At 37.9% G+C, this 25,742-nt stretch overlaps 1 protein-coding gene across 38 annotated transcripts in view; it reads right to left on the reverse strand.

Annotated features, from left to right (window-relative positions):
- The window catches only part of Zbtb20 (zinc finger and BTB domain containing 20), an 838,748-nt gene continuing 813,006 nt past the window's right edge, over positions 1–25,742 (reverse strand). For all 38 annotated transcript variants that reach the window (XM_063225304.1, XM_063225278.1, XM_063225281.1 and 35 more), the window contains one exon: positions 1–24,408. In XM_063225304.1, coding sequence (XP_063081374.1) covers positions 23,987–24,408 — 422 coding nt within the window. In that variant the 3' untranslated portion in view covers positions 1–23,986. The remainder of the gene's footprint in view (positions 24,409–25,742) is intronic.

The following is a 25,742-nucleotide window of genomic DNA, read 5'->3' on the forward strand; positions in this document are numbered from 1 at the left end:
GAAGATTTTTTTTTTTTAATTATTCCTTCATATTCAAACTTCACAAACAGTGTGAACTTGTACAATACCTCGGAAAGTGAAACTTACAAAAAAAGTGCTGGTAACATTTAAAAAAAAACAACAAAACCCCAAAAAACAAACATCATTCTTAGCAACATCAATTACTCTTCCACACAAAACAGAAACCTTGTAAAATTTATTTTCGTATTTTTAAGGCGTAATACTTCCGTATAAAGTATATGCAAGAGATAAAACTTCACAGTATTCCAAAATGTCACAATAATAATAATAATATAATAGTATAATGAAGCGCTACAGTTAATTTTTCTTTTTTTGAATGTTTTTTCCTGTTTAAATAACAAATACAAGTCACAGGTAAATATACGTGAGAAAAATACGAGGCTAATATTAAATGGCAGGTAAGGATACTGTCACTGTAAGAAAAACTGGCAGGATGTGTGTATTTAGTCTATATTTTAAAGCACTTGATAGAAAAGGCGTATGCAAGGTTTTTCAAAACAATTTTTCTGTTTCTTTGATAACTGACAAGAGTATAATGAGAAAAAAAAAGGAACAAACTTCCTCTCAAAACTATTGACCTGCTCATCCCAAACCATGTAGCTCTTGATGGATGGATGTGTGTGTATGTTCATGTATGCATGGATTCTACAGCACACAGATTGGTACGAGCAGTGTTCCATGCCCAGCTGCAAAGACTGGAGGGTAAAGACTGCAGTCATTTGATCTAAGTTCTTCATAGGAAATAATTCTTTCAGTTTAAATCTTTCTCTTTCCTTGCCTCTCTCTCTTTCCAAATTTTCCCAATTCCCAGGTCTTTGGCTGAAAGACAGCCTGATTAAAAACTGCCCTCCATTCAAAACTCACTGGGAAGTGGAAACTGCATAAACAGTGACACCCATATGGACACTGGGAATACCATTTGGATGAATGAATTGTGTTTGATCATGTGTGTATGTGTACGTTTGTGTTAGATTTGAGTATACACTGCTTGTATGTATTTTAGGTCTGAATACAGTATGTGTGTATGTGTGTGTGTGTGTGTGTGTGTGTGTGTGTACACAGTAGCAATTGCAAAAAAGGGCCCATATTCCTTTCCATACTAAGATACAATGTGATAAGAAACATATCTGTGCAGGGAAAAGGATTTCTTCGAATCTTATCACAACACTGTGGCGGGAAAATCAGGAAATGGGTTCACCTTTCAGCAGTCACCACAGTAAACTTCATTGGGAACACACGTGCCCAGATGTCTGATCTGCGCACATGCATGTGTTCACAGCTAGCCATTCAGCCAACAGGTAACAGAAAGACAGCAGATAGTAAAACACGTCAATAAGGTGCTCAAAGAAAAAAGTGGCACCCACTCCTCAATGGATGTCCACGTTAAGGTGCTTCAAAAGTTTTTTTTTTTTTCAGTTTTTATTTTAAACATGAAGAGAGTACTGATTTGCACATGGTAGCTTTGAGCCAGGCCAAGAGTTTTGAGATTTCTGACATCTTCCATTGAAAAGGGCTTTCACTGTAGTTGTTTTGGTCAGTTGGTTGTGGTCACTTGAGTTTAAAACTTTTTTATAGCCAAAAACTGAAATGAAATCAACATGACTAAAAGAAAGAACTGATAAAATGATATATAGAACATTACTGCATTCCCATTGGATCGAGATGGTTTCGCCCATTTTTCCTCTTTTGCTAACACTGTTCCTTTTTTCTTTGTTACATTTCATTCCTTGTGAACATACAGAAATGACCAAAGTCACTGAAAGTGGCTGTTTTTATTTTTTGTGATCTGTTGCAAGAGTCCAACCTTGTTTCTTCTGCTGCTGTTTGTGTAGCATCTGGTTTTATAATGAGCATCTGGATTTTGTGTGCATGTGTGTATATATGCACATATACACACCTATACATGTATAATATATACACTATATATATGTGGGTATATATATAGGAGTTGTGTATACATTTATACATTATATAGTGTATATTGTTTCAACTGGAGATAAACTGAACTGGGTTTAGACACTAGCACATGTCTATCTTTCCCCTGCTCCTTCTGTATATTTTAAACAGTCTGGAGCGTTTATTTATTTTTTAAAGTGCATTTTCAATGCAGAATAACTGTAATCCACTGATTCCTTGGAAAACATTTCTGATGAGAAAAATCTGACAGTTCTCAGCCCCAAGCAAGAAAAACCTGGGTTTGGTCATGCTAGGGGCCGATGTGGCAGTGCCAGGCTCATGCCTGAGTGATTACTGGGTATTCTGGACTCCGGGCACCTTAGCAGCAGCAGCAGCAGCACCTTTATAAGAAGGTAGAGATAGAAAAGGAAGAAGGAAGGAAAGCTCAGAAGAGGAAGAATGAATTCGGTGTGTGTGTACACATCAGAATTGCTAGCTTTGCGATGGATTCGTGCAGTCCCTGCTTGGCTTCAGCTAAGAGCTGCCATCTAGTTCCTTCCCCACCAACTGACACCAACCTCCCTGTGGCCCCGCATGCTCCAGCATCACCCATATGTCCCCACTCCCAGGACTGACTTCTGTGTCAGGTCCCGTGGGTATGTGAGTGCCAGCATCTAGTAGGAATAAGGCACCAGAGAAATCAAAATGTTACAAAAAGATGCAAAACCCCATTTCAAAGAACCTGTCCTGCTGCTCCACTAAAATATTGCATGTGATACCATTCATTTGTGTGTAAAGTGTGTCAGATACAGTCTCTGAAAGGAAGTGGCGGCCCCTCAGCACCAGAGAGCTTTAGGAATGCACCCTTTGTCTAAACACACCCCACCCACCCCACCCACGCCCACCCCACACCACAAGCAAAAGCACCAGATTGGGAGAACAAGGCAGCTTGCACTTGCTCGCCTAATTTTGATAAAATCAAAGAAGTGTATGAATGGAAATTTCAGGAACTGCTCTAAAATCAAATGAATTTAGGCTGTCCAGTGTCTGGTGTGGGATGCTTTAAATTTCGAAAAAGTTTTGTGTAGGGGTTGAAAAGCTTGTGTTTAATGTTTAGGGGGAATGTGCTAAACAAGAATTACTTCTCAGATGATGCCCAGGTCCTCTAACACTTCAACCTCTCCTAACTTTTTAAAAAAATAAACACTGTGAAACGGAAGAGGTTCATCTAACCATAAAAGGATAAAATGAAGGCACATGATTTTATTCGGTCCCAAAATCCTCAAGAAAAACGGTATTTTGCGTGTGTGTTTGTACAAACAAAGTGGGAGGCTGAGGGCCATTAGGGCAGTAGATTAAGGGAAGCTGAAAGGGAGAATTTTGTAGCAAAGAATTTTGAGACAGAGAGAAGAAAGGAGAAAGGAGGAAATGGAAGCCTCTCTTCAGCTTTCTGTCATTGACAGTCTCAAGATTTGGCTGCTTTAGGGTCCAGAAAGGAATTCATTTGTCTTGGTCTAGAAAGTGCCCCAGTTACATATCTCCAGTTAATCATGTTACAGCTTTTGGTGTTTCCCTTTTCCCTTCCCTCCAGCCAAATGATTTTTTAAAAAATATCACAGTTTTGAAAAATTATGTTTTCACTGTCGAAAAAATATGGAAAAGCTATTGAATAGCCTTGGTGCGCGCTGCCTCTCCTCTTCACAGTGAGCAGGTGGATGGACAATCCATTGAATCACAGAGGAGGTGGTCAAGATCCCTTGTGCTGAATGGTTCCTTGCCTCACCTCCCTGGGGAATGGGGGGTGCTCCACAGCACCCACAGCCATTCTGTCACTGGGATCCCTGCCCCGCTCCCGTCCATGGAATGTGGGCTGCTGAGAAAGGCAGAGCCGTTCTGGAGAGCCGGTAACAGGCGGGTCTCAGAAGCAGAAGGTGAAGGAGACAGGACATAGGCTGGCTCCTGTACGGCTTTATTAGCGCTGTGCTCCGTCGGCAGCCTCTCCCCAGGATGGAGAAGCATGGTTGCCCCTGAGAGGCTGAAGTCCCACTCACATGTTACTTCCTGAGACCTCAGCTCTCAGCTTCACCCACTTCACGCCTCTCTTTGCATCAGAGCTGGCCCCAGTCCCTAAGAAGGCAATAATCCCAGACGGAGAGGCAGCACCAACTGGCTGTGTCATACAAAAAAAGGACTATGGACAGTGGGATTTCAGAAACAAATTTAACTTTGGTTTTCCAACTTTTCAAACCATAAGAATTAAAGCAGAGCTTCGGTGGCATCAATCATCTGAGAGCTGTTGTAGTTTTCTCATTTGGCAAGGCTAAGGCAGGGGGGAAGAGAAAAGGGTTTTCCCACAATTGGTTGAAGACACAGGGTGGTAAATGCTTCCACAATTAAACTCACAGTCCAGTGTTTTTGACATTTCATAAATAGCTTTTTTCTCTAAAAAAAGAATAAAACAACAATCCCTTTACTTACTCATCTGAAACAAAATAAACAGCAGTGGGTACAAACTTCTTGTAACAATTACAAAAAACAACAATATAATCCCAACTTTTAACACGCATCTTGAATCAGTTATTTTTTGTAAGCTCAAAACTGCAGCATATCCTTAAGGGCAAACTTTTCGATTAGTTTTTTCTTTTTTTTTTTTTAAATAATGTCTTCACCAAAAAAACAGTCTTGTACCAATAAAATGCATTCAAAAATAGAAAATATTACACAACAAAAATATGTATCCTTCCTTTCCAAAAAAGATTCTTCACAAAAAAATGTAGAAAAAATTCCAACAATTTTTTTCCTCTCCTAAACATTAACTTTCAGTCTAGGGCACAATTATTGATTTAAATGTCTGTTTTTGCATAAAACATGGAAGATGCAAAACATTACTGTATTAGGATTGTGAAGTTACGTCTACTCCCACCCCTGTTCTAAAACAAAACAAAACCCAGAAAAACCCAGCAAACTTTAAACAAATGATGTCAATAGTTAAGAGTAATATCCCTGTCTTTTCTTTCATTGTCATTTGCATGGGTTGACTGGCCCTGCTGATATTGGGGAATGCTGAAGAAGAAAGATCAGGCTGGATTAGGTTTTGGTAATGTCCAGTGAGTCATTTACAGTCCATGTTGTGGAACCACCCATTGCAAATCCTCACAAGAAAAGAAATACAAGAGGAAGCACATGAGCAGTCAGAGGACTGAAGTGTGTCCTTGACACACACACACCTTTACAAATCACTTTCTCAAGCACAAGTGTAAGTATGCATGTGTGTATATTTTATTGTTCCTTCTTAAAATGGAGCTGAAGCCAAGGATAAAAATGGGTGCAGAGCTCCAGTACCAGGAAGGCTGGGATTATTTTCTCTAGTCTCTTCCACACAGATCTGTTTAGGGGTTAATTGGAACAATGGCAAGATCTCTGATAGCAAAACAAAACAAAACAAAAGCCCTATTTTCTCTGCTACCATTGATTCCCAGTCTTTTTATATTTTCAGCATTTTAGCTTAAATTATGTAATTTTTCTTACTGGATGATATTTTATCATGGTGGATGTAGTTTGTGAATGCAGTATGAGGAGATTTAAATGTTTTTTCTGTTGTTTATTTGTTTGCTGGTTTTTTCTTTATGGTGCTTGTTTTGTTTTATTTCTGGTTTTTAAACAGTGAAATGTGTCCAATTTTATTTCCAGTGCATTAAACAAATTTTAAATTAAAAGAATAAAACGTTCCCCCTCATTCTTCTAAAGGAAATGACTGATAAAAGTAAAACATAATAAAATCAGGCATTGCCCAAAATAGCATGATGTGCAATCTCAATTACATCAAAGGAAACAAACAGACAAACAAGAAATTACAGAACATAAGCAAGAAGAAGCCAAGATAATATCAATTATGGTATGATTGGCAAGCACTGGTTAAAAAATAGGTAAGGCTACTCTTAGATTTCTAACTCAACACAGTTAACCACTGCTCTGCTGTCTTTTCTTTCAACTCTTAATCTTTTACTCATTACTTATATCTTTAAAATGAACAAATTTGTTATTATATTTTTGGTCTACAGTACAATTACATATTTATAATATAATAAAAAGATATTTCATTGACAGGTTGGTTCTGCATCCATGTGGGGAAAATAGAAAAAAAGTACTCAAATAGACATAGCAAATGGACTCTATTCTTATAAAAATAACAATAAATGTAATAGAAATTATAATCAGGGCAATAGATTAAAAGAAAATGGGTTTAGAAAGATATATACCTGACAAGAAATACCGCAGAATTGCTGCCTCCAAACCTTTCCCATTATTTTCACCTTTCCATGGCCTTACTCAAAATTCAAATGGAAATGAAAAGAAAAGGAAGAATACAGTAGGAAGTTGCTGAGGCAACCAAAGCTTCCAAATTATGCTAACCAAAGTGTCAAGATCAGCTGAACAGCGTTTGAGAAACTGGCTAGCCACAGGGGAGCTGCTAATAGTACTTGTTTTTAATCTTGGAGGCATTCTCAGCCCACTGATAAAGAGAGAAACCAAGGAACCAAATAGTCTTTCTGGTAGAATCTATGAGATGAAATGCAATTCTGATAGACATGGATTGTGAAGTGAGAAAGAGAAATAGGCCAACTGTGGGCATCACCTCCTTTTGTCTGCTTCCTTTTGTTCTTCTCTGTGTGAGCTTCTTTTAGGATAAGCTACAGACCCCAATGTCTTCTGAGCAAGTATGTGTAAGCTCAGCTGTCCACACGATATCCTCACTTTCTGGCTTCCGCAAGAGTTGAGTGGCCTTGGGGGACTCCTCCACCACCCCCACTGCCCACTGTCATTTGCCCTAGACAAGACAAAGAAGGCACGCACAGTTGTAATAGCAGAGGTTCTTTTACATTAACTATCTCTGACAATTAAATCACACTGATGATTCAGCATTGGAGAAGTGAAGATAAGAATTGCCAAGAATTGAATTTGGTCAGCAACATATGTGAAGTTTTATGTAAAAAGAGAAAAGAATGAAGGAGGGAAGAAGAAGGAGAAAAAAAGAGGAGAAAGAGGAGGAAGAGGAGGAAGAGAAGAAGAAAAAGAGTCCTAAAATACTGCTTTTGGTTTAACTTTAAGTTGTCCTTGGTTTTTCTCTCATTCAGTTGCTCCAGTTTAAAGAAAAGTGTAGACTCTAGTGCAAATATCATCAAATCACAGCATCTAGGAGCAATATCCTATCCTTTCATCCTAAGTAGATACTATCCCTTCAGACCTCCTCAGAAGACTGGGGGCAACGGTCCAGAAAAGCATAACTGAATAAATTACTAGTCTAGTACTTGCTACAACAAGAAAGGCACTATCACGACAGACCAGCCTCCAATATTTTCCTTGCTATGGCATGGGCATTTCACTACTCCAGCAACCACAACAAAACCCAAATTGGGGCTTTTTTGATACTTCAATTTATTGGCCAGCAGTGACTCCCGCATTGGCCACTACTGGTGGCTCTGGCAATGCGAAGCCTTGATCTTCACTGTTAATATGCTTCCCTAATGATGATTTTTACCAGTGATTCCTGCTTTGTACTAAGTGATTTAGTTTACTCTCTTCCATGGAAGTTTTTTTCTCTCCATCAGTCTCTAGGTCATGATTCAGTGTCAAATACTATGATGCATTTTCCTTCCTCTTTTTAAAAACCTTTGGCCAAAACCTAATTCATAAAGACTGTTCAGTACTTCTTTCACATTGACAAGGTCTCCTGTTAATACCACTTTCAACAGAAGGAAAGTGTCATCCTTGATCACCAAAAACAGTTTTCCTTGAGTGTTCTTGCAGAGCTTTTGTCTGGGAGAGGGGAGTTTGGGCTCTGGAGATTAAATTCTTTGGTGACAGAACTTAAGTGGGTATGTAAGATTCAAGGGAAAAGTTCCCCAAAGACTCAGGAGAAGTATGGTTAATGTGGGTATATTTTAAAAGGCCAATTATTTCTTTTTATAGCATTGCTTTGGTGTATTCATGTCCTCTTCAAGCTTACCTGATACACATTTCTAAGTATCTGTTAAAGAGCTCTGAATTTACAGCTTCTTATTTAAAACAGAGATAGTACTTTGCTTAAGAGATTGCTTGTGTTAGTTCTGAAAGCTAAATAAAATTTGTATAATAAACAAGGTGAACAACTTCCTTAAATTTTTTTAACTTGGAATGGTGGATTGGAGGGATCTAAGGAAGAGAAAGTCAGGTATCAAAGTTGTAACCTTAGGAAAGAAGCCTTAACTGAGAATTTTCCAAACTGATGCCCTCACATGTGATAGTGTTTAGAGACATTCAACATGAGCTATCTTTACGGGTTGTGATCCATTTTATTTTCCAAAGCTGTCACCATAGACTCTAGAAGAGTCTTCAGCTTCTTCACTCTTATGTTATTATTCTCTACACAATCATTATTTTTCCCGTGGTGCAAGTTTCTCTTATTAATAGTTACTAAAGAGCCATCAAACTGATTGCTGCTAATATTTAAAAGTTAATAAAAATAAATCTAGCAAAGAAAAGTTAGGAAAACCTCCAACATCAAAACTAAACTTTTAGGCACTGTTAAGGTCTCTGCTTAATAAGATAGTCTAGGAGGGAGCAGCTGGTAGGTTCTGATCCTTCTTCCAATTTTTAAAGTAGCCTGTTTGAAAAATCTTTCACCTTGCTGGTTTTCAATGTTTATTGCACTGTTCCCTCACTGTCATTCTAAAGGACTTTACCACATGTATGGCTTTCCTCTTTGCTTAGCCCAATCTTGTTTCACTCATGGATGGAAAAGTATGCTTAGGTTGAAAGGATATCTCAGTATGGACACGGTTGCATTTGTCTTGAAAAGAGCACACTCCACTGCCCTTTGTCTCACTGAAATGTGTACCAACAAGGGGTTTCCATGGTGAAGACTTTCACATCCTATCAGTTGGCTTCCTCCTTCTCACAACTCTACCAGTTGGAAATGACATTGGGTAACTTTCTTCTTAAGTGTCCTTCACTTGTTGTATTAACCAGCTTCTTTACAATAAGAAAATAGGTTCCATCAGTAATGGCAGTTTCTAAGTTTGATCAAAAGTTGGCAAAGATTCCACAAATTCTCACCAACTCTGCTAAGAGCAAACATGATGAAAATAACCCTTAATTTCTGTGACATCCTAGTTTCATAACTCGCCTCTTTCTTTCCCTTACCTAATACACTCCCTCCCGGCACAAGTAAATACATTTCAGTAGTGCAATGCAGTGCAGGCATACTTAGTGAAAAAAAAAAAAAAAAAAAAAAAAGTCCTCTCACTGACTCAAAGCTGAACCCTATACAGCTCTTACTAATGCCTACCAGTGCTACAAAAGTGGAAAATTCAGTCTGCACCTCACACTACTGTGAGTCATCTCTTTTGTTGCCCATTTGTTTCAGCTCAAAGGACAGAAACAGCTAGCAGGTACCTATGCATTACTCTGTAAAACATTAAGCCAATAGGCAGAAAATAAAGGGAAGTAGTCAAGTTGACAACAAGGGTAATACTTAAAAGAGGAAAACAGCTATTTGATGCAAAGGTCAGTAGTGGTTTATATTTAATAGTTTTCATCATGTCAAATGGCTCTGATACTAAGGGGAAAGGGTACAGAAAAAGATAAAGCTTTTCTGTTTTCCAAAACACGATCCTAAATTTAACAGTGCTGGGCTCTTCTTTTGAATAGTGCAAACAGCTATTCTTCTAGGGCTACAAGCAGCTGCCACCTTACACAAGACAAACAGGTACACTAGGAGTGCTTACTTTTCTACACTGACCACTTTTTACCTCACTTTTTGCCTTTATATTCACTGTTTTCCTAACTACAGACAGATACACATATACATACACATTCATAAAAATTCTCAAGGCCCCTCTCAGAAGATGGATTGAAAATTGGTATAAATAGTTCAAGGATACACTCATGCAAAAAGTATATTTACTAAGTAGAAAAGTGAATTATTATATGAAAATTAAGATTCTGTATTGTTTTTCTTCTTGTATTATTCATTTAGCTAAAAAATTCATAGTGGAATTCCTTATGGAGTTTACTTCTTGCTTAAGGTTAATCTAGCATTAGTTTGGGATATACCACTAGGAGTGATTCCCGAGTTTGGGTGACCCTCAAGAGTTTGTTTCTTCAGTTTTTCTGGATCATTACTCTGCAAATGTAAACCTGCTTCTCTGCTAAGCACTACACACGTATACCAGAAGTTTCAAGAGAACCAGTACCCAGTTTAGAAAAGACTGTGGAAACAAAGAAATTTGGAACAGTGGAGTCAGCATAGTCAAATTAATTTAAAACCAGGTTATCATAAATCTTCTCTATCATCAGCTTCTCATCTCTGTTTGATTAGCCAGCCCCTAATTTCATCTATTCTGAAAACCACAATTCTTTGATAATAGTCCAAAAAATCAATTTTAGATTTTTGCAAGTTATTCTTAATATAGATTGCAACAGATCCCTTCAGAAAACTAAGGTTTGAATCAATGGGACCAAGGAGAAGTTTAGTTGTTGAAAATACCTTTGAAAAATTTTTCCTACAAATCTGTATCTGATTCTAAATCAAGGTTTGTCACAAGGAGAGCAAGAATACAGTTAGCTTTGGTTTTCAAAGGTTTCCCTAGCTATAAATATATTTGAAGCACTGGAGACTACAGTAGGAAAACCTTATCTCAAATTTGAACCATTATATTTAGTTATTTCTCACATGCCTTGTAGAGTAGATTCACAGTAGTCAAGGGTTTCTATAAATTTTTTAGATGAGTCTGGTAACATTCAGAGAAATTTGTATCACAAAGAAGTATATCTTAGAAATATTATAGGGAGAGACAGGTAAGAATGACCAGTGAAGAGTGGTGCCAAGTTTCTCTGGTAACCCTGAGAACAAGCTTTTTGTTCAGGGACTGTATCAAATTCAGTCCCATCACATTGTCCTGTTCCCTTCATTTTTCTCTGTACACTGAATTGAAATTGCAACTATTTTAAAGACTGGACCAAATATGGAAATTACAGCACAAAAGAGTTTCTTTCTCAAGGAACAGTCTTTATCTTTTCTGTCCTCAAAGTGCAGAGAGAATGTCTCTCCTCAAAATTCTCAAGTGCCATTAGAAAAGAAAGAAAATGTTCTCAAGAGAACTCCTTGATGATAGATAGAAGGCCTTTTGTTTTCTAAAGAGGAAAGCTACCATGGGCATGTTATTGGCTGCCCGAGGGCAATATCAAATTAGTCAAAATCTTTACTATCTTGAGGAGAAATAAAGGAAAATAAATCAACAAACAAGTGTTTCTAAAATACTATACCACTAAACTTTACTAAAAGACTTCGCTAAAACAATAAAAAGGTTATCAGGCTCTCTGTAAATTGAGTTGGAAACAGTGTACATTCACATGGAACACTACAATTTCCTTTTTTTCCAGTTTATATGTTGGGCATTCCTGTCCTAGCAGTACAGCATGCATGGGTGGGGTACTGGCAGTGCAAGACTGACCCCGCTCACTGTCACCTCTAGCACCCAGGGACGGGAGATAAGGAGCCACGGGACGGTGGTATCTGTACTTAAGGCCTCATGAAAACAGAAAGTCTTGAAATGAAACAGAAGAAATTCCTACAGTTATAGAAATCTATAATCAACTAATTTTGGCATTTTGGTAGCACCTCTTCTTTTTCTTTTCAGAGTATTTTACCCTAGATATTAATATTAGACACCCAAAGAGAAGTTTAGTCATATTAATTTATTCCCAGCCTTATTCCAAAGAGAATTTGAGAACATAACAAATGGATCTGTAGTATAAAATGCATGACCTTCGTCTGGAATCATTTCTCATTCTTTGGCCCTAGACCTGTTAGTTTAGGTAAACTGGGCTTGTTCCTCAAGGAATACTTTTCATTTTAACTGTTCTATCCTCAAAGTGCAGAGTGAATTTATCTCAAAGCTCTCAAGTGTCATCAGAAAATAAAGATAAGATTTTCATGAAGCACAGTCTGGATGAAAGACCATTTTTTGTAAGAGGAAATTACTATGGGTGGAGTTATTTGACTGCTCACTGACAATATCAAATTAAAAATAAAAATGTTTTACTTTCTTGAGAAAAAAAGAAATAAAAGAAAATAAACAAATCAACAAACATTATTAAAATACGCATTCCTCCAGTTTGAGATTTCTAGAGTTACAGTTATGCTTAAATCAAGGTTTACAGATAGCAAACAACTGTTTTAATGTGTAAAGTATTATCCTCTTCCGTTACTATGTTTCACTTTCTTTGAAGGAATTGCATCTATGCACACTTGTCCTAAAGTCCAGTGCAGAAAATAAACTTGTTTGCTACCAGCCTCAATCTCAGAACATTTCCTAAGCTATATCTGCAAATACTAAAACTACCTAGCTGTAAAATGCAATGCAGGCTTTCTGAAATGCACTGTGGGGTGTGTGGGGGAGAAGCAAGCTTTTTATGGGATAAACAAGGAAAACAATCTTCCTGATCTCCCAAATATACACTATAGTGTTTCTGACCATTATTTTTGCTGCCTTAGTTACTGTTAGGGCTGTTGGTATCCCTGACAGGTGTTGGCTTAGAAAAACAGAAGGCTCATGTGCAGTAAGAAATTCATACCCTGGAGCTTCTAGAATATTAAACAGGATTTAGACATTAATCTGTGACTAATACAAAGATTTTGATGAGAAACCCTGGGTCTCGGGATGGAACTCTTCTTGAGGAACTGAAGGCAGCATTGTGAAGGAGGCAGCTTGGATTTAGGGGGCCAAAAGAGATCTATCAGAACCAGATCATCTCCTACTCCACATTATACTTTAAATTACAGTGTTTAAGGTTGAAAAGAGTCACTTATTCCTGCCAAAGCCAATGCCAGAGGGAAAGAGCATTTTAAAGAGCATTTGAAAAACAGAGAGCAGGATTCAGAATGGATAAAGGAAGAGAAGGAGATAGGACTCACCAGGAGAAAACGCCAAGTGAAGGTCACAGGCTTAAGCAATTTAAATACTGGCTGTAAGAAACTTGGTTTCCTGTTAGACATACGTCTAAGGAAGGATTTTGAACCTTCTGTTTATCTCACTGCTGTCTATGGTGTGAATTGATGTTACAAATTGCTCTGAATAAGACAAAACCTGGGGCAAGCGCAAGTCAAATAAGGACACATTTCTGATATTAAATGCTGATTGCTTATCATTAGGTAAAGCGCAATTGAAAGAATTCCCCACTGTGCACTCAAAACCAGGCGGTGGGCTAAATGTCAGAGAGTCTGTCTTTATGTGAGCATACAGGCAATGTGGTGTCATGGCATGTGCCTTGGACCAGGAGTCACAAAGACTCTGCTACCGGGTGATTGCAAAGATGGTACTACATGCATCTTAAAGGGATGCACTAAGAATGACCGTAGTGTTCTGGGCAATCCCCTGGAGACGAGACATTTCTAATTCATAGGAATGAAACCTAGCAATATGACCAAATTATATGCTTAATATTTAAGCACTGGGCAGTGTATCATCTAGCCACATCATTTTCTTAAAGCACACTTGAAGTGTATGTCTAAGCAATCTCTGGTTGCAAATAAATATTTGTGAAATTTTAGATTTTTTTCATTCCTTAGTAAATTACCAAAGTTCCAGACCAAATGATAAATATGTATTTTTTCAGAAATATAATAAATGAATAAATATTTCCTAGTATAATGCATTTAAACAGAAGTAGTTTTAATTGTTTGAGAAGCAGTCACTAAGGCATTAATAGTTATCAAAATTAGTTTGAAATGTTCCCCCTTTCTCTAGATTCCTGTAAATCTAGTGCAGTATCTGGTTAACATGTCATTTGATTAAATACCAGTGGAGTTGAAACAGTCAACATTAGCGATTTTTTCCCTTTCAGAAATGATCCACTTATATCAAGAATTTGGAAAGTGTGGTATTTACAAAAAGTGTACACTACTTTTTTCTTTATCTTTGGCCAGATGTGAAGGTGAGAGGAATTAATGATCTCAGCTAGTATAGTTGACATTTAAAACCGTGACTCAGGTCCTCCTACTCTGAAAACTATATTGACAACTTCTAAAATCTGAAGTTGGAATGAAGACATGCTTTATTTTGCCTGTGAGTCTCAAGTTTATGAACTCATTTCAAGAAGGACATTCAGAGTAGGTTGGGGAAGGAAAAGAAATGAACAGTCAAGCGTATATTAAAATTTTGGGGGTGGTGATGACATGACTGGGAAATTCAAAGTAATCTTAAAGAGAATAAAAAGAGCTGGCCAGGAAAAAGGAGAAGGAAAATAACGGCGGTGACATAATTCAGATAGTACCTGTATGTGACCACTAAAGAAAGAACAGCCTCACTAATACTGAACTCGGAATCAAGTCTGTCTGCTGTGAGACCCAACATTACCACCTTCAACACAGATTAAGAAAGGGCAGCTCCTTAATGAGTGCCAGGCATCAGTGGAAGATACTGAGGCAAAACTGGGTGGTTTGGGGACCAAGACACGCTGGACAGGTACAGTAGAATGTGATGAGATTAGAAATACAGATTTATGAGGGACGCTGGAAGGAAAGAATTGGAGTATTTACACTGAGAAGCCTTAATATTGGCCCAGTGGGGGAAGGTCTTTTACACTGAATTTTATAAGAAGCTATTCTTGTTTTTTTTTTTTTTTATTGAAAATAGGATAGAGTGAGACTGATTTTAGGAACTTAGGACAGAGAAAGAGTTGATCCAACTCTGACATTGCAGGCATTAGATTGGACAGCTGAGGGAAGCTGAAGAAACTCTGTGTGAAAGATACTAACTGAAAATATTTCTTGTATAGGAGGAAGACATGATGCCCTATTTTTGAGAGTTTCATTGTTGTTTGGTTAAAGAAGATAGGCATCAAATCCCCATTCTAGCAGGCAAGTGGGTACTGAGGGCCAGATACCCAATAGCCACCAGTTAAGGATACTGCAGACTGAAAAATGTTATGTATATTTCTGAGTTTTATTTCTGTTCTTCTTCGTCAATAAAAAGCTCCTCAAAGTCTGGTTCTAGTACAAGACAAGTCCCCTGGGAAAATGAACCTTATATTGCCAAGCTGCCTCCAGGGAAATGTTGCCTAGTTAAAATAACTGTAAGCATACTGAAAACAGAAAGTAGTCAGTAAAGAATCAGTATTTAAAATTCAATGTTTGAAATACAGTTGAGACAACTAGGCATTTTACTGTTTTATGTTTCTTACAAAAACAGCCCTTTGAAAAGAAGACTATGATAGTTTGGTCAGATCACGTGGAAGTTAAGCAGCTCCTTGGTCGTATTTTTAAGCAAATATTGACAATGACAGTGCTAGAGGGGAAAATCACAGATACATTCATATGCACTTCTTTTGTTCTTCAGATATTGACAGGGTCAGCTAAACAAGATCACTTTGAACACGAACCTTTTTGTATTAGCCACACCAAGAAAAAAAAAGTTAAAAAAGTTTTCACTTTCCTACATTTGCTAAGTCTGAGTTAAAAAAAAAAAAATCCTAAAATCCTGTTAAGACAATACTGAAGCTGATAATGTGAAAAAGCAAACTAGAGCAGTAATAATTATTATCAAATGCACCAGATTAACTGCAGCAGGTTGGTGATGGGTGATATATGCAAAAAACATTTCAATCAGTTCATGATCATAGGCAGATTCAAAAGTTAAAATGAATATAATGCAATATATATTTCAATATAGAGTTGTTATATATAATGTGTATGTTCTAGATTTCAGAAATACTGCAATGTAGTGTACTGTACTTAAGTAAGCATACCTAAATAGTAACTCATATTCTTCTACAAAGTTACTAGTACTTTTAATTATAAAAAAACAAAGCTCATTTTTTCCAGTAAAAAGAAATACCTATGTTTACAGTCACAGACTTTTTTGGGATATAGAAAGACAATATACATTTTTAAAAATAGTAACAAAGAGGTTGCAACTGTAAGTAGCCTTACTTAACAAAGGGATGGGGAATCGCCAAAATAGACAAGGAAAAAAAAGTGTTCTCTGAATTTTGTAAAGCAGAAAGGATTTACATGTCATAAAAATACTAAACCATCTAGTAAGTCATGGAAGTGAGAAAACTGAGTCTATTTCCAGGCCACCAAGCCATCAAGAGTCAGCTACGAGAGCCACGTCAATTCACTCAGTATCTCACACTAGAGTGAAACTGTGCTGAAAGATGGGCCAGAGACAGCAATTCTTGGACATTCCCCCAAATATTCCCACACCAGTCTGTTGGTTTGCTAGACACAGTAAACAACCCAATCCTGGAAAGACTTCGGCAAAGGCCACATTGGTTTTAGGAGACACAGTTTGAGAATGACAAAGTACTGCAGGTGTAGAGACCATCAGAAAGCTTTTGTTTGGGACTAAAACTCACATGTGGGTTCCTGTGTTTGAGTGTGTATATACACAGTGTTTCAGAGAGAAAAGGAATAGAAGCATTTGAGCCATGGGACAGCTCAAGCCACTGTTTGGGCCTTGTCTGCTTGGCCTTGGGGCCCCTCCTGCTCAGAAGACTTGGGGAAGTTTCCTAGATTTCTACTCCCTGAAGTCTGTTCCCAGTTGATTATTTGTATTTCATTTTTTTTCTGGAGCAAAGCTGCCTGTATCTGTCGATGTGCTGTGGAGCCAACAAGCTTCGTTTCTTTCAACTCTAAAATACTACAAAAAGCAATTGAATGGGCAGATGACTTACTGGGAAGGGAGCCACAAGTCTGAGCACAATGGTAGGGATGAGGCAACTGCATCTGTGCACCAGGACCTCTGCCTGTGTGTGCTTCCTTTGCTAGGCACACACATGCCCAAATGACAAAAAGTATACACAAAAACACACATGTGCACACATATCAACAAGTCCAATAGAAGTATATCATTTGTTCAAGTTACTTCTCATCAAAGAGAGATAAATGACTGAGGGTTGGGCTCCTTCAGAATACCCTAAAGCCTCATCATAGAGACTGATGCACCGCATAAGGCAGCAGAGCAGAAGCAGGTATGTGAGATATGTCAGACTTTGACTTCTAACAAGAAGTTCTGAAAACTATCTTGTTGTCACTAGGGAATATGAATATGGAAAATTCTTGTACTAAGAGCACCTCGTACTGTGTGTACACATGCATAATGTACACTAATTACAGAATTCTGGACAGCAGCTGTGACACACTGGATGGGATAAGACCCTTTCATCACTAAATATCTACATATCAATTACAATGATGTTGCTGGGCAGTAACAATGGCTGCAACAGTAGTAGAAACAGATGTCTCCTGTGGGATTGATTTTTTTCCTTCTGTCCTGGGTGTGTCAGAATTTCATTAAGGCATTCTGAGCCAAGAAACTTATGTTTGAAAGAAAATGAGTAGGGACTCTCATATCCTATTAGGTACCCCAGAAGCTGATTGTGAGTATATTTTCATTATGACCTGCAGATTGTGACCCTTCACTGAGGACCTGAAAGTTCTAAGTTTTACATTTAAACAAAGAGCCACCAGATAAACCAGATGCACTCCAAAACTGAGAAAAGAGGTTTAGCGATGTGAGTTAAGAAAGCTTTTGGTTGGGATTGCTCTCTCTGCTAAGGAAAAGCATGGCATGCTAGGCAGCTGTTACTGTTTTATGAGATTCACTATTTAGCAATACGATATCTATTATTTTATAGTCACCTCAGACCTATCAACAAAATAGAATAGACAGGAAATAGCAGCCACTTCCTGAAGCACCCAGTGTTGGACAAGTTTGATGTCTCCCCAAGAAGTCACTATTTCTACAATCCTACAAATACAGCTTATTTCTGTGATAATGCAACTATTAGAAAGCCAGAAATGTCCATATCATCCCAATCTTCCAATTTCTGTATCTTCTGTCCTAGACTTTCCAATTTAAGGCAGTAATTTTATGCTGTAGTGGCTTCTCATAATAATCCCTTAACTGAAGTCAAGTGAGAATAGATTTCACTGTGAAAGTGTTACCTCTCTGGAGCAACCGGTGGAGCCTGAAGACCCCACCGGCATGCACATTGTTTCAGTTAGTAGTGTGCAAAGATGATGATGGTTCTTGATTTAGCCAGGGCATTTTACCCTTCCACTCAGTGAAGAGGAAATAATTCTGAGAAAGAGCTTGTACTATTTAGCCCTTATCCTCTACCTTTTCATCTTACAAAGAATAGAAACAAACCCTACTGTTCAACAACTGCATCCTAGGATCTGCTAATGCACATCGCTGACTGTAGGGCATGCAAGGAGAAAAAAAAATCTATAGAAACTTCGAAAGATCTTTAGGGTACTTTAGTCAGGTGGATCATCTTAATATTCTGTGTTAGAAACGATGCTTTGGATTAGTAAGTTGCACATCTTGTGTTTATTGGAATTTGGAGCGGCTGTAGCCTTTCCTCTTTTGGGGGTTTAAGTGGTATCAGCAATCACTCTACACAGAAAGCCCTTAGGAATATGAGAATGTTCTCTCTCAAGTGCAAAAGCTCTTTTGTGTCCCATTTCTGCCTTCTCAGACAGCCTGAGCGCCAGGACAGAGATTGCTTTTGAAATTTTGCCTCACATAATCTATTTTCTGGGTATCTAAGAGAACAGCCCTTTTCTTTAAGAAAACACAGAGAGGAGAAAGAGGTTGTCGTGGTCCCAGTGGGGAAATTATGTCTAGCTTTAGAAAGCTCTGGGGGTTGGGCCAGCTCAAGCACTCTTTCCACTCACTGCAGACTGAGAGTCTGGAGCTCAGAGGCATTGGGTTGCTTTGCTTTTTCTGTGGAATTAAGGAGTCTATTGAAATTCTAGTGCACCCTTCCTTTTGTTTGTCACCAAGTCACATGGTTCTGTCTTTAATGTCCTATTTCTCCCCCTCCCTTTTTAAAAAAATGTCTTTCTCTGGGGGACAAAATTGGCCATTTAAATAAAGTTCTTTTCTAGCAATTAAAGAGATTTCTCAGAGCCAGAAATCACTCAAAAGAAAGTTTGTCCACCCTGCCTATGGAAAGCCTAGAGATTTTTCTGAATACCTCTTGCCAAGCTCCCTAGTTTTGCTATTGGATGTTTTCTGGTGTAGCATTGTTAGATGCTGAATACATTTTACGATTCTTTTATCATCTTCCCCAGAGCTTCCATTACCCAGGACTTCAACTCATTACTAAATTAAAGAATTCTTTTAGAAGATTTTTTAAAGAGTAAAGTCACAACAGAAAGGGCGCCCTCCTGTTCTCACTCCCCAGGCTATCTCAGGTTGTGTTTGCTCTTACCCTGCACAGTCCTTTTGTTCCCTTGGCTGCAGCATTACACTGGCGACAGCAGAGCCAGTTCTGATGGGATCATCTGATACCTTTTCTGCGGTCATATATCCCCCTGCATCAAGCCTCATCTAATTAAATAATGTCTTTAATAACAGCAGAAGAAAGCTCCAAGATGAACATATCTAGGGTGAATTCTGGCCAGTTTGACTTTATTTCCTCTTTTCCTAAAGGCCCCAACCAGGAAGCAACTGGAGTCTTTAATTATGTTTTCTTGTAGATCTGAGGTACTTTATACAGGACACATTTCATTTTAAACTCTGTGCTTAGGAAAAAACACTGACTTGGGGGCATAAGCAGGGCATATACTGCTGGTGGTTTTGGATAAAGAGAGTAGGAGTAGATTAAAATGTTAGGACTAACAACCATCTCCAGAGGAAACCTTTTCATTTTTCATTATCAGAATGCAGAAATTCTCCCTGCATTGGAGAATATCGTGAGTTGGAATAGGATTTTTTTGGTCCTTGTAGAATATTTTGATACAAAATAAAACCTCTGTGAGTCTTAAAGCAAACTCAAGTCTTTCTAAGGCCAACATTTACAGTGACCTCTTTCATGACTAGAAAGGAATGGGTAGATATGGACCATAAGCTGGGAATTACCCACAACACTTGCTCATACACCAAAAGACTCAAGGCATCTGGGGAAGGAAAAGTTTATAAAATTTTTAAGGGGAAAAATTTACAACTCAAAATAGGTAGTAGTAAAAAATATTTTGATATAAAGGATTTCATTTCAATTTTTTGAGAGGGGTTGGCTGATTTCTTAATCCTTCTCCATTACATATCGGTATCAGATCTGTGTGTTCTAATTTGTTGTTTTATAGGCCTATATTTTACACAAACATTGGCATTTAATATGGAAAAATACCCAGTGCGTTGAGACATTATCAATGTTTAATATTAGGAAATTTTCTTTATCACAAATGGTATCTAAATGTGTTCAGATAAATGCTCCTCTTTGACTCTTTTCCCTTCTCTGCTTAGTGAATTCCTTTTTAAATCATAAATTGCTTTAAAAATGTTCTTTCCCACACCAGTTCTTGTTCCCTAAGAGGTCTTAAATCTGGAACATCTGCTTTCATCTTATCTTTTTCCTAGCTATTAAAAAAGAAGTTTTAAAAAGCACCAGTAACATACTAGCATGAAGGTCTAAATGTAAAAACTGTAGAATTTGAAACCAAAAAAGAATCCATACTCATTTTCTGATCTTGAGGCAAAAAGTTTTGTTATTTCTTAAGATATCTGTGGTTGTTTAGGTGTACAAGGGTGGACAAGATTGGCAGTCTGAAAGCATCTATATCCTTTTGAAACAGGTAAGGATGAGTTCATTTTCTAAATGTGAGTTGGTATGTAAAGAAGCCTGTCAGAGCCAGTTTTATAATAGACCCATACCACCTTTTCTGCTTCCCTAGATGAGCTCCAACTCTAATTTGAGTTCCAACTCTTAACTTAGCTTCTTCCTGTTTCCAAAAAATAATCTGCCGACTTATTTACACTGTGAGATGTTTGGAAGGAATAAAACTTATAGAAGAGTAAGTCCACCGCCAGCCAAACCAGATAATCTATTTGATAACTGGCTAGTGATCATATACCTCATCATAAGTTCTTTAGGAACCCCTATCTTATTAAAAAAGAGATAATGCTTTATAGGAAAAGAATGAACTTCAGAGTTGCTAGTCATCTGGAAGTTTTCTTCTGTCTTCTACATGTTCCATGACAAAAGTGAATTTCAACCCAGTTGCTTAGCTTTTTGACAATGGCAAATCATTAAGACAAAATAGGTCTCCTTCAGCTGTCAGAAGCAGACAGTTGCCCAAATGACCCTCAAGATCAACTATTCTGGAAGTACTACGAATTCTGTCTAGTTGCTAAGGTCTGAATAAAGAACTATTTTAAATGCACTATTGCCACACAGTCGAAAATATTTTAAAGTGGCATTGGGATTTTTAAATTGATAATATATGCTGAGTTATTTCATATCATTTTCTTCTATTTTTTTTCTCAGTGTCAATCTTTTTTAATTTAAAGGCTGAATAGGTTGTTTTTCAAAGTATCACAATAGTCCATTACAAAATTACTTAATGCTCCCTCTATTGGTGGTAAGTGTAAATACTAGTCAACACACTGTAAAAAGCAAAATTAGCAATAGAAAATTGGAGATTTTGCATCTCTGAAGTGATTTCTCAACGACTTTTAGAACAAGTGAATTTTGGATATTCAGTTCTTGATGAGACTCTTCTAGAAGTCACAATGAGGTGATACTTAATAGTTTATCATCAAAGTCTACATTAAAACTTCTAGCAAAATATTCACTGAATTAAGTACTGCAGGACAGATGAAGTCACAAATATTCCAGTTGCACAAACTACTAAACATCACAAAGAACTTATGGAAAAGATCCAAGTTAACCAATGTCTTCTGAAACATGCATAAAATCAATTTAGTCATCATAGAGTTGCTTGCTTTGGAAGATTTCCCCTCATTTGCTACATGCTTTTGGTAAATAAAATGTTAACATGAAAATTAGAAGGAAAATTAATATGTAGAGTAATTTTTGAAAGTAAAATATTCTCTCTTTTCTCTGTTTTTAAGTCTATAGTTTGGTGTTTCTGCCTTGTTTAAGATTTACTTTTCCCTTAAGGGTATTAAAATATACCCCATAGTGAAATCACTTCAGGGTTATAACATGAAAAACTTCTAGTTTTGAGTTAGAATCCTTTTAGGGCACTGTCTACAATGGAAAAGTATTACGATTTCTTGATCAGGACCGAGGAGAGAAATCCCAGCTAGGAAGAGAGAGCGACATCTGGCATGATGTAACACATTGGTGGCCTTTTGAGTGGTGGATGTTGGCATCAAGGAAATTGCTAATTTCCAAAGACCTTCCCAAAAAGCAAGGATTAATAAATCATATACAGAATGAACATCTCACTTAGTCCACTTAGCCATGGTGGAAAGAGTCAGAAGATGATATGTGAGAGAAAAAGTAATTTTGGCATCAGCGCATTATGGTTTGTAACAGGCTTCGCACAATGATGCTCATAGGCTTGTGAAGGGTGAGGAGGTGTGGCAGAGTCCTGTGGAGCCCTCCTCCTGGCTGACCACTAAAGAAATAAACCCATTTGTCAAGACCTGTAGACGACTAGTGTTTCATTAAAGACAAAAAACAAAGTCAACAAAAATTCTAGAATCAGAAGAGTGCAATGACATTTTGAAGAAGAAGTCTGCTTCTGAAAGATAAAGTAAGTCCCTTCCATGTAAAAGAAAAGAATCCTAGACGGATTGGTGAAAAAAATACTCAGTGGAGCAACTTAAGCTTGCTAAAAGTCCAGGAACTACATATCAAAATACAAAGCAGCAGTTCAAATTACAGCAGGGATGGGTGGCCACAGAGGCCCTCATCAACCCAGGCAATACTTAAAATAATAAAAATTAAGAAAAATTTTAAAATGAAGAAAATAACCTTCCTCTCTTTCAAATATAACTTTAGTTGCTCTTTATTCTCTCTGTCTGGAAGCAGTATTGCTAACCTTAACAGTCCTGACTTACCAAAAAATATATATATATATATATATGTGAAACAAAATAAAAGAGAAGGGATTGGTGGCAGTGTATGCAAAACCAAAATGAAAAAAAAATTACTTTTAACAATCTCATTTTTTTGTTTTTTTTTTTACACAAATACTGTTGTAAATATATTAAAAAAATCAGCGTTCTATCTGGTAAATGTCACTTTTGCCCCCTATAAAATTTTGAATTAAAAAAGCCTCAAGAACTTATTGTTCCCCCCACCCTCCATTTCTTTCTTTTTCTCTTCCACAAGAATATATCCTGACACTTTTTTTGCAAAGATTGTTGGAAATAATCCTCTTGTACCTAGAAACATAGGTGCAAATATCTGATATCTTTGTTTTATCTGCATTCCTGCCTTTCATGAAAGTCCCTCCTGATTGTGCCGAGGCTGTGGCCCAGCGAAGACACTGAATAAATACGTTTAGCCACTGTTGCTTGTTGCTTTTCCAAGTCTTCCTGGTTTCTGCTGAAAGGGGGGACATGGAGGAGGTGAGCCAGGGTGTGTGGAGTCAGGCAGAATCTCGGGGAGAAGCCCGCCGTCCCCCTTTTCCCACACCACTGACCCCCCTGCTCCCTCCTACCCTCCCAGCCCTTTTATGAAATCAGACAACGTGGTAGGTGGAAAACAGCAGGGCCTTTCCTCTGGGTTTTCACCAGAAGTGATATTCCACAGTTATAACTGGTTACTGTGAAGTCCAAGCGGCCAGAATTGTGAAAATGTCCATGGAAACACTGCAAGCGGTGTACTTAAAGACAGTAGGCCTTTTAGATTTTGTTATATATTTTGTAGTGCTCTTCACAAGTGGAAAATTTTTTTCTTTTTTTTCTTTTTTTCTTTTTTTTTTTTCTTTTTTACTTTTTAAAAAGATTTTTTTTTTTTTTGTAAAGAAGGGTTGTATTTAGAGGCCAGTAGCCAGAGATCCAACCAGTGGATCTCCTGAAGCACTACCAGGCCTTAAGGCCACCATCCGAGGGAGACTGGGAAAACTATTATTCACCCAGGTCTCCAGAAATGTAATGTACCAGCAGGCAAAAAACAGTTCTTCATGTAGTACAAAATGAAACGAAACAAAAACAAAACAGAAAGTAAAAACGAAATCAAAACATTTCTTAAATTCTAGTGCCATAGCTTTGTTTGTTTCTTTTTCTGTTGTTTTGTTCATAAGAAAGAAAGATACTACTTATCCGTCAGACACATGCATCCTCATGTGGTCGTTGAACTGCTCAATTTGGTCAAACTTTGCTGGGCAGACGGAGCAGACGTAAGTGGTCCCCTCCGTGCAGGCCACCACGCCCGGGGGCCCAGCGCGGGCACCCGGGGGTGTGCCTGCGGGAGGGGTCCCGTTGCTGGCGCTGTGCAGGGCCACATGTCGTTCCAGGAGGGTCTTGTGGGAGAACTTCTTTTTGCAGATGTAACACTCGTAGGACTTCTCCCCCCGGTGGAGGCGCATGTGCACATTGAGGGAGCTCTTCTGGGTGAAGCGCTTGTTGCAGATGCTGCACTGGTACGCCCTCACGCCTGTGTGCGTCACCATGTGCTTGATAAGGTAATCCTTTAAGGAGAAGGATCGCCAGCAGATGCTGCATTGGTGGGGCTTCTCACCTGTTGATGTGGGGAGAGACAGCAAGCAGGACAGAGGGAGACACAGCCGAGGTGGGGAAATGAAAGACAGAAAAACGAGACAACAAAAAAGAAAAACAAAAGAATTTTAAAAATAAAATCTGATTGTTGAATGGATCATATTTGATTGGAAAATTCCAGGCCTTCCTGCCCGTTCATGCTTTAAGGGATTCCAGGATAGTCTAGAGTTTTCCACATGCCAAAAATGGCTATCTGGAAAACTACATGGTCTCCCCCACTAAAAGTCTTTAAAGATCACAGTGTGGAGAAAAGGGAGGCCTACTCTTTCAGGAAGTCATTTTCAGTATCTTCACTAGGGATTAAATTGCTTCCCATTAACAGTGTCAAACAAATACAGGAAACAATAGTTCTTTAGAGAAACAAGCTTCTTTTGAATCTGTGGGGATTAGGAATATTGGTCATCTGGGCTTGGTTCTTTTGGGCAAGTCCTACTTTCCACTTACTATTTCGCTTAGTAAATGTATTTATTATAATTCTGAGTCTGGAAGATATTTGCTAACATAGAAATCATTCTGAGGAGCTATGCTTTTTCAATTTTATAGATTTTTAGGGAGAAATCTTCCTTAAATGTAATCCGAGTTAACCGACTATTTTGTATGGAGTGTAGCAAGCTGTAGATCGGCTTTCTAGGTGTGAAAGTTGAATAGGTGGTAGATAACATACTGGTCTCCAAATCGAATGATGCTATTCAAATTTAGGCAGCAACACACTATATCACTAAGACAAATCACCAAATGGCTCTGAGGTATAGAATACTACTTACTTCACTGTGCTGATGTTGATGGAAAATACATATGAAATCACTTTGCAGACCACCAAGGGTGATGTGGGAATGCTTGCATGTTATTATTACAAGGCCATCCCCCCATTAAATGGTACCATATGCTTTTTAAACTTAGGTCAGTGTCTAAAATAGTTATTCTCTTTTTTTTCTTAGCCTTTTTTTTTTCTCTCTTCATTTACTGCTGTGATTTGCCATTGGCTTAGGAACCAAATGATCAAGCTAGTTAAAAATAGTAAAGTAAGTAATATTTCTCAGTTACTGAATTACAACATGACGATTCTTCTATAAGGCAAGTTCATGGATCAATGACATCTCTGTGGATAGTTAAACACTTGTTTGTGTTTGTATTGTTTGTTCTCAGTTTCTGTTGTTCTGTGCTTGATAGGTGAGATGAACTACATTAAAGTATTGATACTTCTCTCCCATTTAGTTGTTGTTGTGTTTTCAAATGTAAAAGGATTTGTTTAGAGATTTACTGATGGAATGATATGATGCACAGGATCGCAGGGGT

The sequence above is a fragment of the Cavia porcellus genome, unplaced genomic scaffold (assembly GCF_034190915.1).
Source record: "Cavia porcellus strain 051 isolate PalLab524CR breed Dunkin Hartley unplaced genomic scaffold, mCavPor4.1 scaffold_15, whole genome shotgun sequence".
Classification (NCBI taxonomy): Eukaryota; Metazoa; Chordata; class Mammalia; order Rodentia; family Caviidae; genus Cavia; species Cavia porcellus.